The sequence below is a fragment of the Euprymna scolopes genome, chromosome 7 (assembly GCF_053919585.1).
Source record: "Euprymna scolopes isolate OS-2025 chromosome 7, ASM5391958v1, whole genome shotgun sequence".
NCBI classification, from domain to species: Eukaryota; Metazoa; Mollusca; class Cephalopoda; order Sepiida; family Sepiolidae; genus Euprymna; species Euprymna scolopes.
In genome coordinates this window covers 142,580,826-142,594,360 of record NC_136488.1, presented here as the reverse complement: position 1 = coordinate 142,594,360, position 13,535 = coordinate 142,580,826, and the positions used below count along the sequence as shown (strand labels likewise).

At 30.4% G+C, this 13,535-nt stretch overlaps 2 protein-coding genes across 5 annotated transcripts in view; one reads left to right on the top strand and one right to left on the bottom strand.

Annotated features, from left to right (window-relative positions):
* Nucleotides 1–892, bottom strand: part of LOC145280011 (protein HGV2-like) — a 48,599-nt gene extending 47,707 nt beyond the window's left edge. The window contains exon 1 of one of the 3 annotated variants that reach the window (XR_013868524.1): nt 630–832. Coding sequence is in view for 2 of the 3 variants with exons in the window: in XM_080131641.1 (XP_079987767.1) it covers nt 630–697 (68 nt within the window). In the remaining variant the exon portion in view is untranslated. Of the gene's footprint in view, nt 1–629 lie in introns of all 3 variants that reach the window. The other 2 variants (XM_080131641.1, XM_080131642.1) reach the window with 2 other exon arrangements.
* LOC145280012 (transcription factor BTF3 homolog 4-like) overlaps nt 1–13,535 on the top strand; it is a 29,647-nt gene that overhangs the window by 261 nt on the left and 15,851 nt on the right. The window contains exons 1-2 of one of the 2 annotated variants that reach the window (XM_080131643.1): nt 1,017–1,152; nt 10,266–10,351. In XM_080131643.1, coding sequence (XP_079987769.1) covers nt 10,289–10,351 — 63 coding nt within the window. In that variant the 5' untranslated portion in view covers nt 1,017–1,152; nt 10,266–10,288. Of the gene's footprint in view, nt 1–1,016; nt 1,153–10,265; nt 10,352–13,535 lie in introns of those variants that run through there. The other variant, XM_080131644.1, reaches the window with a different exon arrangement.

The following is a 13,535-nucleotide window of genomic DNA, read 5'->3' as shown; positions in this document are numbered from 1 at the left end:
TATAACTCCAAACAAAACAAATCGAACAAAGGAAAGTGGAACCATAAAAAATCGTAAGCGGTTTAAATGTTTAAGACCTAAAGCTTCTATATTTAATATTGAAGCATAATTGTTTACGTTTAAATCCTCAAACAAAAGATGCAGAAGTCAATCTTAAGCTGGTACAAAGGGGAGAGAATTTTAAAGAGGAAGTCCGCCAAAAAGTGAAAGTCAAATTAGTGTTTAAAAATTTAGGTCCAACAACACCAGTTTGATAGATGCATTCGAAAAATAAAGCCAAAATTTCAATATAAGACGGAGTTATTTTAGTGAAACTTGGCCATTTTATTTTAATTCTTCAATACTTAAAAAGTTCACCGGTTTCAGCTCCTACTAATCTTTGTAAAACAAAGCATCAACCGTAAATATAAAAACTGAATATGTAACTAAATACGAAAATAAGATTTCAAAAAAACAAAACATTTTAGAAAAAACAAAAAACAAAAACAAAGGTCTTATAAAAAAAAAAAAAAGAACAATTTAAAAATAAAATAAAAACAAAAACATCTCGTATTAGTATCGTTACTAACTGGTCTTTCACGATACAAACATATTTTTAGTTTTATATCTCGTATTATAATTTTTCCTACCGTTCTTTAGAAGAATCAACTGAAGCTGATCCCGACGGTTGTTCTTGGTTGGCAATGGTCGTGGACATTTTTTTACTAGGATGTTAAACTCGATAACAAATTAAACGAGCCTGTGTTTTAGGGTGAAAACAAATTCCCGGGTATTTCAACACATTTTCGCGCCAATATATAGTGATGTAATCGTCTGGGGGGGGGGGGAGACAAATAATCTTAAACCCAAAATGTCCTTTCCACCAATTCTATACGTCTCTATCACTAAAGATAGTGACTTTCCGATTTTCGTATCAAGTTCCGAAAAATTAATTAAAATACAATTTTCATTTATTCAAGAATTATTTTTTATTTTTTTAAATTTATCATTAAAAAAATATTTATGGAATATTATTACACTTAACGTAACTTTAGCCCGTATCAGAGATTTTGGTATAGAGGATATTAGGCATTTACTTTTGACGTCACATTCTTTTGGACGCCTTCTCTTTAAAACCTCGTGGGTCCTGCAATTTGTTGGTTCATATTATAGGTAAGCATAAAACTAATTCAAGAACTCATAATGTAATGTTAAATGCCGTTTACAATTATTTATGTATCTAGAAATCTGTAGACGATGAAGATTGTCCGCTAAAAGTAATTTAAGTTGTATATTTTTAAGCGTCAGTGCTGTGGTCACGTGTGTCTATCCTTTTTTAGAGTGAAAAATGAGAATCTTAGCAGGACGACAAATCCTCGCTTCGCGATTCGTTTTGTCGGAAAAAATAACCACGAAAAATACTAATAAAAATTTACATTTGGTGATTACTAAAATAAAAACTTGCATACAAAAATCGATCGCTTAGTAAACGTCTTTGTCCAAGTAAAACTCTTTTTTTTTATTCTATATATTTTGCTTGTTCGTCCAAAAATAACTTTACCCAACCATCTTACCTACTTTTTATTTTTTTTTTTCGCTTTTTAACTTCAGCGATACAATATGGATTCTTGATAGGTGTTTCGCTTTAATTTTTATTTAACCTTTTTTTTCCTATTTTGCCAATCTTTAAGATGTTAACGCTGATTTTTCGGATGCAAAGTTGACCTTGCGAGTTTTGTTTCGATGACTAAAAAAAAAAACCCCTCAAAAAAACGCTATTTTTAGTCACAACATGCTTTCCATCTAAGTTTATTCACCATGTCGATTGAACAAGTTTTTGTTTTTTTATAATTAAAATTTTTATTTTCTTGATAACTTTGTATCCGACTTTATCTTTGTTTCCTTTTGTTAAAAATTGATTGGAATTAAGTTTATAACTTCACACAAAAGAAACGAAATGTTCTTTGCCACCAAAAGCATGTTTTTTTTTTTTTTAAAGTTTTTTTTTTATTATATATATTTCGGCTGTGCTCAAAGATGTTTAGTATTAAAGTATACTTATGGCAACTGAGCTAAAATTTGACACTTTAAATTTTTTTCAAACATCGATCATGTCTTTTTTTTTTTTTTTTTTTTTTTTTTTTTTGAGGGGGGGGGGTTCTGTTTAATGACTGATTTTCATATATCAGTTTTATTGGATACCATTTTTTTTTTTTTTTTTTTTAATCAGAAAAAAAAAATATTAAGATTCAAGACTTTTCACGCACCTGTAGTGTATTCATGTCACTTTCTCAACCTCTTTTTTTTTTCTTTTTTTCTGTCACTTCCCATTTTTAATTGTGTTCGTGCAAACCCCACTAATTTTTTTTTTTTTTTTTTACCTCGTTTCCGTCCTTACTTGGTTGAGACTCCATGTGGCCCACGCTTGCTATTCATATCTTCTAATATATCTACACGAATCTAATATGCATATTTTTTGTTTTAATCCAGACGAAATTTATAATTTTACCAATCGTAAATTCAAGTTGCAAAAATCTTTACATTATTCGCACACCTGCAAAACTTAACATTCTTTTAGTCGTTTTTCTTTTTGTTCAATAGTAGAATAATGTCGCGGTCAAAAAAATAGGCTTTATTTTTTTTTCTCTTTCTAGGCGCAACAAAGAATATAAATATTTTACAGAAATTAAATTGTAGCGATTAATTTATTTTTATGGGGAGTTGGTTTCGTAAACTGTTTTAATTGGGGTAATTTGGTAACATAATTTGGAGTTTGCACTGAGTACTTATAAACCAGAAACTTTTTCACTATTTTATCAACGAAGAAGCGGTTTTTATTTTTAAATTAAAATAGTTTTTTTTTTTTTTTTTTTTTTTTTTATATATATATATATATATACTTGCCTCCCCACGAGGGCAGTTAGACACAAGGTCAGTTCCCCCAAAAGTGGCACTCTGGTTAGTAACAAAAATTCCAAAGATGTATCAATCATAAAGGATTTCTCCATTAACTGAGATAAAAAAAAAGTGAAGTGCAACTGCAACAATGCGACATCAGAACAGATATTACACTTTGAGTTCTCAAATCTTTTATTCAGGTTAAAAAAAAATACAATATAAATTAAACATGAACAAAAAATTTAGGCACAAGGCCAACTCAAAAAGGGGAGAAGAATGGGGATCGTTTGTCATCCTTGTTATTTTAAACAAGAAATTAGGTTAGCTAGTATCCTCTTTCACCATAATACCGCATTCACCCCCGTACAAAATCGTTTAAAACATTTTGATCCCGGCTCGGAGGCCAAGAGTTTGTTAGGAATGAAATCTGTTGCAATTGAACCTGGGACAATTCTGCTGTTGAATGTTTTTCAGATCCTTAGTTTTAAAAACTTTAATGCCAGTATTATTTTGATAGTTTTGAAATGTTAAGTGTTAACATTTTTCATGATTTAATCATAAAATTTTTTATTCTAATTTAATTTGCTGTGAACATGATTTGGTTAAATGAATAAGGAAAATTAAAGAGAGGGAAAACTTAAGGCCATAACATTTCGAAGCTAAATGCTTCTCATCAGAAGAGAAGGGCGAAAATTCTACAAAATATCTGTATTTGCATTTTGTAGAATTCTGGCCCTTCACTTCTGATTTAGCTTTGAAATGACACAGACTAAAAAGTTTTTTCTAAATTTTTCCCTTTTTAATTCTGAAATTTTCCTTATTCTGGTGATATTATAAAGTTGTGACTGTTATTTCATTTACTGTATTTGTTTTGTTCTTGAGTTTTTCTTGATAAGTTTTGCTTTGTTTGATAGAATAAGTGCCTGTGTATATGCATTTCAGAATAATGAAATACAATAAATCCACTAATCCAGTGATTATCGGTCTTACAAAATATTATTAGATGTAATATTTTATATAAGACAATCCCAGCTAAATAAAATTGCTCATTATACCAAATAGAGCAAATAATTTATGAATTAAATTTTATGATTTGGGAAAATTAAATTTCAAATATAGAATTTTTATTGCATGCAAAACAAATACAGTTTAATTAGTATCTACTTATTAAACTGTATTCTTTTTTTGCATGCAATAAAAATTCTATATTTGTAATTTAATTTTTTCAAATCATAAAAGTTAAATTCCTAACTTATGGATATATGCAGAATATGGATCGTGCTATATTTTAGATAGGATCTTAAAGTTAAAATCATTTTTAAGGGTTTTTTTTGTTTATTAGGTGAAAATACAGAAAAGTTACAAAACTCCCCCTTCCCCTGTTAAGAATGGAGTTCTAAATATTTCAGCATGGTCCGTATTCTGCTTATAAGTACCGAAATTTTAACTCCATTTGTGTCTCGCTTGAAATAAGTGAAAAACAGTCGAAAAAAACTGCTTTGCTGGTATTTTTATTTATTTATTTTTTTATTAGAAAGGAAAAGATAGTTTTACTTTCTCCAAATATTCTTGGAAAACTTTTCTCAACTGGATTAAAATAAACTTAAATTCATTATGTTAACGTTGAAATTAATTCTAATTGTTTGGTTCCAAGCAAACCTGTCATTTTCAGCTGTTTTTTTTTTCATTTTTAAGTTTGTTCATGGCGCAAGTTAAATATTTTAACTTTTGAACTCTTCAGATGTAAAACTATTTTTATTAGAACTTTTTCCACATCTATAAAATCATCTTGCGTTCCAGGATTTAAAAGTAGGACTTTTTTTTTGTTGTTAAACGTAGTAATTTGTACTGAGAAAAGCCATTGTTAGGTGTGATATTTGATTCATTGCTTTTCCGGCGAAGAAGCGCGTCTTGCACTAAGTTACACCTGTTAAAGCAGTAATCAATGGTTCTCTTTAAATTCAATCTCTGGCTTTTTTTTCCCCCTTCAACCATAAATCTCCAGAAATGAGACGCATTTTATTTCCTTATGTAGAGCACTAGAGCAGTTGTCAAACTTACAACAGAATCCTAATGACTGTAATTTGTATATTTTTTTTCTCAAGTTTGATTAGGGTACTTCTGCAATTTAGCGACCGTGCTAAAATGCTATTTAGAAATCCATTCTTAACATGGTGAGAGCGTTTTGTAACCATTCCGTACTTTCACGTAAATTTAATAAACAAGATACCGTCCAAATTTAATTTAACTTGAAATAGTAAGGTTGGTAAACTGCAGAAGTATCAAGATTTGTTTTAATACTCAATCTATTCAAATATGATATACCAGTTTGATCTGAGATTTGTGTATATACAATGTACATAGAATGCTGAAAAAAAATTTGTTTAAAAAAATTATATTTGAATAGATTGAATATTAAAACTACTTCCAAAAAAAGTATATAAAGTTGAGTTATAATAGTTAAAATTTAGGTTGAACAGATAAAATAAGTTTTATAGTTAAAGATTTTTTTTTTTTTTTACTAAGTCATATTTTACCAATACCAAAAACAATTCGAGGATGAGATGACTATGCATTGTCCATCTGAATGATATTACAGCAATTAAACACCTATAGGTGTTTTTGACGTTAGAGAAGCAACCTAGTGGTACTAATTTTCTACAATTGTGATCTTGAAAAGTTCATTATAGAATAAAGACGAGTTCTTACTGTAAATGTCTTACAAGGAAACTGATTGGAATTCAGTTAGCATCTTTCATTGTAATAATGATAAACTAGCAACATCTCTTAAAGAGATCGTTTTCCCACTAGATTGTGAAGTCGGTTTTGTACATTGTCAAGGACAGAAACGGGTGCTCAGAGTGGCACCTCCTCAAATGAGGGAACAGTACTCCATCTTATGACATCTTTCTCATTTAGGAAAGTTACATCCAATTGTTTTTGTCACTTAATGGCAAATCTCAAACTTATATGAAAGTAACAAATAACATTATCATCACGACTAAGGTAATTATCCAATATCTGTAGCCTAATGGTCACTCGCATATGAAATTGCTAAGCAAAATTAATCTTTTTGTCTTCAATTATCTCTTGCTATCTCTGGTTAGATTTTTGTTTCATTTTACTTCTGTCAAAGTTCTCATAAATTAACTGAGCCCTGTATGGGCTTAACACTTGATCTCTCTATTAGATACAGATATATCCGAATATTCCATTAAAATTCTCCTTTATCTCCAGGGTTTGCACAGGCTTGAAAAGGCCTTGCATTTTGAACCTAAAGGCCTTATTTTTTTTACCTTGAAAACGTCCTGGAAATATGGGAAATGTCTTGAAAATAGTATTCTTTATATTCAGTAACAATTTGTGGGAATATTCTTCTATAATATAAGTCTCACTTGTCTGTTTGAATGTATGTATGTTTGCCTAAAACTTTCGACAGAGGGTCGGATTTTCACGATATTGATATGTTTTGAAGCTGGACGACAAATATTGAAAAATTGGCTAAAAACAGTAGTTCCTTCACCTTCAACCGGGCACTTTTCTACAAGGAGGGGTTGCTTTTTTTCAACGATATTTTCGAAAGTCATCCCCTCTTTTTGATTAACTAACCTTAATTTAAATCTTTGTTACTTCTGGTTTAGCGATGGACACAATGGCAAAGACGTCAGTTTTTTTTTTTTCTTTTTTTCATGTTCTTTTCCTCCTTTGGAGTACAGGTTCGAGCCTGCCTGCCTACTACCACTTTTTTTTTCTCTCAATACACACCTCCAAATACCCGGGCAATGCCGGGTCACTCAGGCTAGTTAAAAATAAAATCTAAATGAATACTATTAAAATACCTTTTAATTATTAATTAAAATACCATTAAAATATTTTTTAACTTAAAAATATTAATACAAGAGTTACACCCCTTTATCACAAAGTTACTCAATGTTATCCATATAATTTACGGGTGTAGCCGAAGTAAAATTTAGAAATTAAATAAACATTAAAATATTTTTTAAGTATTAATAAAAATATTTTATTTTTTTACTTTATCTTTTTATGTATGAAATTTCAGTTTTTAAAATTAAAATTTTGTCTTGAGAAAGATTGAAAAGCCTTGAAAATCTGTATGAACTCTGACTTCTGAAACCGCAATAATTTTCTTCTCCCCAATTGACCAGCTAAATGTTATAGTATACCTTTCTATTGATCTCTTGGTCTTACTGGATCCCAGGACAAGAATTCATCTAGTCTGGTGGAGTATCCAGCTTCATGCTGTTATTTGTGCACTGTACAATTATTTGTGCATTGCACTGTAGAGAACTTACTTAGAAAATGCACCACTCTACTACTGCATGTTATCCATACTGAGGAAATCTTACTATGTGATTTTGAATATTTAGTCAGGGTTTACTTGTAGGGATTGCATGAAATAGTAAGTTGTTTTTATACTGTTAATATAGTTTCACATGCGGCATAATCGCGTTGACACACCGGTTTCTATTGGATCACCGAAGTTAAGCAATGTTGAACCTGGTCAGTACTAAATAGGACTTCCAGTTGCGGTATGTGCTCTCCGCTTATCTTGGCATTGTTTCCAGTCGTCCTGGACTTAAGCAGTGTTGATTCAGGAGAGGTGCGGTTGGGGATTGCGCAACCCATGCTTCACAATTACACGTGCAGCTGCTCCTGCAGGGGGTATCCTTTCTCTTTCGAGACTGAACAGAGGGATCGACATGCATGCGTGTGATCTTTGAAGTCTAATCTCTGTGATTTGAGGGGTTGAATTCACTATTTATCATTCTGTAGGTTTTAATATCAAATAGAAAATTCAACCCCAATCTGTACACTCTTTAACCCTTATCCTCGAGTGGTCCCTAGGCCTTGATAAGTGGTGATGCCTATGTAAAAAAGGGGGGGGTTATCCTTATGTCAGGTTGTTCTGACAAAGCCATGTGCAAAGAGACCTTAGATACACGAGGATAATGTTTAGTAGGCATTCAAGTTATTCATTCACATGAGCATTCTCGTGGTAGTTTTCTAGGCTTTACTACTTCCATACTGGCTTATGACAAATTCGGACATGATGATTTGTTTGAGACGCCAAGAGATTGCCTTACCGCGCTAAATGTATTCTTTCTATCCGGGTTTTGTTTTTTCGAGGAGCTTAATCTATCCCCTGTATAGCAACTGTCTGTAAGGAGAGAGGCTAACAGGTGCTACACCTTGCCCAAGGGTGACCTGGAACTGTGCAAGACAGACGTTCAACTTACTGAGATATTATATGTACCCACATAACTAAATACATACATCACTTATGATTCCCAAATGGTCACCCATCTGGTACTAACCAGGCTCAATGTTGCTTAATTTTCTTGCTCTAATAAGAACCGTGTGTTAACATGATTAGGCTGCTATACAATTATTTCCAAATGAAATATGATCCAATGAGTTAATGTGCTTTTTAAAAAAATGAGGTCTCAAATCAAATGGTAAATGTTTCACAACTGGGCCTCCATATATTCTAAATTCTTTAGTCTTTACTCAGATAGGATAATGACTTTTTGTACTCTCTGCATGTGTACAAATTAATTACCTAAATTAATCCTAGCGTTTGAATATAATTTGGCACCATCTTGAAAAGATTTCGACTTGAGTTGATTATTTAAGAAAAAACAAAAGTGAATTCAATGTTTTCATTTAAACTTTATAGTTTTTGCCAATCATTAAAATTGAGATTTTTAACTGGGATTTTCTTTTCAAGTTTTATTTTATCACTAGCCTGGATGCCTGCCGTTGCCCGGCTGTTTAGAGGTGTGTTGAGCAAAAGAAAAAAAAAAAAGGTTGTAGGAGGCAGACAGGCTTGAACCCGTACTGCAAAGGAGGGGGAAAAAAAATTACGCGTTAGCTGTTGCGCCCATTGCCAAACCGGATTGACATAGGTTTACATTAAAGCTAGTTAATCGAAAAGAGGGGATGACTTTTGAAAATGTTGGGGAAAAAAACGACCCATCTCTGTAGAAAAGTGCCCAGTTGAGGTTGAAGGAATTAATGTTTTTAGCCAATTTTTCGATATTTGTTGTCCGAAGGGTCAAGCTTCAAAATGATCTTGGGGGGGGGGGTCCGTTGCTTCTTGTCAAAAGTTTTAGGCAAACATACATACATACATTTAAACAGACAGGTAAGATTTATATTATAGATTGAAGTATTATTAAACTAGCAGGCAGATTCAACGTTGCCCAGGATTGAATGATCAAATGTTTCATGCTCATATTTGTCATCGAAATCAGTGAAATCGCCCATTTTTAAATCAAATTGATTGCCTGCTCTAATTGGTGCTTCACATGCCTTCCCGCGGTGACTTAGTCCATAATACATTGTAGTCTACATTGCACTGTAGAGAACTTACTGTTGATTTTATAAATTATTTTTTATATAATATGGCTTGAATTTAAAGTTTAAAATGCAAAAGTCAAGTATCAAGATTCAATTGTGCTTTAAACAGAAACATTCATTTCAAATGCGCCCCTGTAATATCAAAGAATCTACTATTGATTTTATATGCCAGGCCTTTCTGCTTGTGGTAATAAAACTTCTCAAATGTACTTGTGATATTAGGCTATGTGAAGTGTTAACTTTGGTCAAAATTGCCTGTTCGTTCTCTCATCGGATTTTTTTCGATTATTGATACTTATCGAAGACATTCTGATACAAAACCTAAGAACACTGCCAGGTACATAAAGTATCTTTGTGTGAAGTTTCATAAAAATCAGCCCCCCTGCTTTGGAGTCCATATATAGGAAATATAATATCTTACTAAATAAATACACGATTAATCAAAACTTTAAACTTTTTCTTTAAGGTTGTGTTTTAGAACAACTTATGTCATTGTGACAAATGTTTTGATATTTGAATGTATGGAAGATCATAATTGATAAAATTTTAATTTGATGGTAACTAAAAAAAAGCGAGATTTTAGATGCTTTTTTTTTTTTTTTTATACAGTGTAAAAATTTGACAGCTATCTTCAAATGTTCATTGGCAGCTAGTCTAAAACTTTAACTGACAAATTTTTACAAATGGAATACTGCGATTGGTTATGAATATCAATTGTTACTATCAATTCATAAAGTGATTTTACAAAGATGCTTCACATTTTGGTTTCCAAGACAAATACTAGATTTGTTGAAGTTTTACTAATTTTATAACTCAACGTGCTTGAAAGAAAATAATTAAAATTTAAAATGTAAACGTAAACTTTTTTAACTTTGACAATAAATGTGAATGTTTTAAAATTTCAATTAACACTAAACTTTTCTATTTTTTTTTACTTGTAAGAGTATTTTGTTCTGCCTAATTTTTATATTCAAACTTGATAACATAAGACGATTTTATATTTTTAGTATTTTAACACAAACCTTCAAAGATGAATGCTGAAAAACTTAAACAACTCCAGAACCAAGTAAAAGACATTCGCATTGGTGGCAAGGTAAGCGGTTTTTTTTTTTTTTTTTTTTTATGCATTGATTTAATTACATTTAAAGCAGCTTATAGAGAAACTAGGCACGGCCAAAACCGAGGGAGTATTTTTTGATGGAGTCTCTTTAAAAGTCTTGTCAAAAAGCAAGTAATTATCCAATCGATACAAAATTTTCACCGATTAAGTGAAAAATGAACTTTAAAAGATTTTTTTTTTTTTTTTTTCATTGATATTTACATATTTTTTTATCGATATTTACATATTTTTTTATCGATATTTACATATTTTTTTTTATCGATATTTACATATATTTTTTTTATCGATATTTACATATATTTTTTTTTATCGATATTTACATATATTTTTTTTTATCGATATTTACATATATTTTTTATCGATATTTACATATATTTTTTATCGATATTTACATATTTTTTTTTTTATCGATATTTACATATTTTTTTTTTATCGATATTTACATATTTTTTTTTTATCGATATTTACATATTTTTTTTTTATCGATATTTACATATTTTTTTTTTATCGATATTTACATATTTTTTTTTTTATCGATATTTACATATTTTTTTTTTATCGATATTTACATATTTTTTTTTTATCGATATTTACATATTTTTTTTTTTTTTATCGATATTTACATATTTTTTTTTTTTTTATCGATATTTACATATTTTTTTTTTTTTATCGATATTTACATATTTTTTTTTTTTTATCGATATTTACATATTTTTTTTTTTTTATCGATATTTACATATACCCCCCTCTCTTTATTTGTGGGTACAAATATGCTTAAAATAATTAACCGAAACTGAGCAAAATGTATTGTAATGTGGGAAGGATTGTAGATGATCCCCCCCCCCCCAAAAAAAAAAAACAACTCTGCGCATGTTAAGGTTAAAAATCCGAATTTTGAATGTTTTATTTTTTATCTTTTCTGTTTTGAAGTATGAAATTCATTGAATACTTCAGATTAGAAAAAAAAAAATTTAATTATTTTTGTGGAAAACACTACTTTTAAATCTTTGAAAAATAATCTTTTAGTGAATCCAATATTGCTAATATACCATTACATAGGAAATGCTTTGAAGAATTGACATAAAAAAAAAAAAAAATCAGTAAATAACTGCGCATTTTGCTAAAAATAAGATAATTTTTTGTTGATTCACCTACTGTGGACCAAGCGTGATACTAGATGCAGAAGTTGTTTTCAACATGTACGACGCCTAGTATTCCCCAAATGGTCACATGCATACAGCAAGAATAGAGTTCTCTGCCTTTTTTTAAACCAAACAGAGGGGATTACATATAATTGTGAAAGAATGATATACAATATGTAGTTAAAGCAAAATAGTTTTGGGATATTAAAATGTTTTCCAACATTATTGATAATGTTTACCCATTCATTTATTGTTGCTTATGTTTAAATTCCTGTTTTGAAATATAACAAATCATAAATGTATGTCACAGAACGGCTATGTTTTTTTTAAATTTTTTTTTTTTTTTATTGTAATGTTTTATATATTAGAAATTCAAAAGGGAAGATTAATGGGAATCTTAGACCGAAGATTTCAGCTCTAATTTTCGGTCGTGGCATCCATTTCATTTGTTGGAAATTTATTAATGCAATATTTTCTAAAAGTAGTTAAGATGTCTGATATATTTAAAATCTATATAATATTCTGCTTGTTCCTTCCTTAGACTGTACGCTACGCTTTGAAAGCAGCTATTTTTACTGGCAAAAAATCAAATCGGATTTCTTCCACAGGTCCGACCCCTTCAGGACTATGGAAAAATTTATCGCTAGTTGACCTTTGACAACTTTTCGTTTATTAGCCAAATAGAAAAGTTACTAGCCAAACCCACATGATTTTTAGAATATGACGTCTTTGTTCTGCGACCAGTATGTACATGAACATTTTTCTAGATTTTACGTCTTTTTAAACATCCTTTCTATTGCGTATATTGTTCTATTAAACTTTTATTGTTTTAAAAATTTAACTTTTCGTTTTATTAAAAAAAAGTTGAAAAGATATTTTTCACTCGGTAGTGAGCTTTGGAAGATTGTCACTGAAAGAACTACAACCGCCAAAAAATAAGCATTTCATTATTTTTAGTCACCACTTTGAAAACTCACTCGCAATGTAGAGCCCTGCCTTATATATCAAGTTTTAAGTCTGTACACTAAAAATTGACAGTTTTGTGCAGAGACCATTCCGCACACAGACAAGGTCACTTTTGTATGTATCTATATAGATTAAATATTAAATCGTTTTTAACGCCAATACGTAAAGCAAAGTGAATTGTTTGGGACTATTAAAAGAATTTCCGACATGTTAATCGATTGATTTATATTTAAAGCTTTATTTATATTAAAAGAATTTATTTATATTTATATTAAAAGAATTTATAAGAAAGTTCAGTTGTTAGAACATCAGTTTGAAAGTCTCAAAAATTTTGGTTTTAATTTGTAGTCATTGCACACCTGCTTTATTTGTTGAGAATTTATCAACTTTTATTACTGCAATATTTTCCATGTTTAAAAGTAGTTAAGATATCTGATATATTTCGAAATGAAACAACTTACTGGTGCATCTGCTACTTGTCTATCGCTCCTTGACAGGGTTCAAAAGAGTTGCCAACCTGATAGGTCCTGAACTGTTATCTATCCCATCAGCAGCTAAATCCCATCCCTTCACAGTAGAGATCCCTAGGTGTAAGTAAGCCTTGTACTCCAATAGTTTCTTCTCCAGAACTGCTAAACTTTGGAACTCCCTTTCGATGATTCTCCTTTCCCAACTGTACTGATATGCAGAAGTTCAAGTGTAATGTGAACAGACCTCTTGCTATTCATCTCCCTTCATAATACTCCTGCAACATGTCCTCGATAGTATCCCCCTACTACAAAGTGGCATTGTGCCTTGTTTGGGGTGAAAATTGAATTAAAAAAAAAAAAAAAAATTCAATGTATTGTTTCCAAATATTGTGACTGACAGACGGACTTAATCAATTTTATATAAAATTAAAAAAAGCGGAATTCCACTTTTATTTAAGGCCAAAGCCTTTGATCTTTTTCTCTGTTCCACTCTTCATGTTTTGCCTTTCTTTGCCCTCTTTTCTCCACTGTCTAAAAATGTTACTTTCGTCATAATGTCTTCATATCTTTTAAATATCA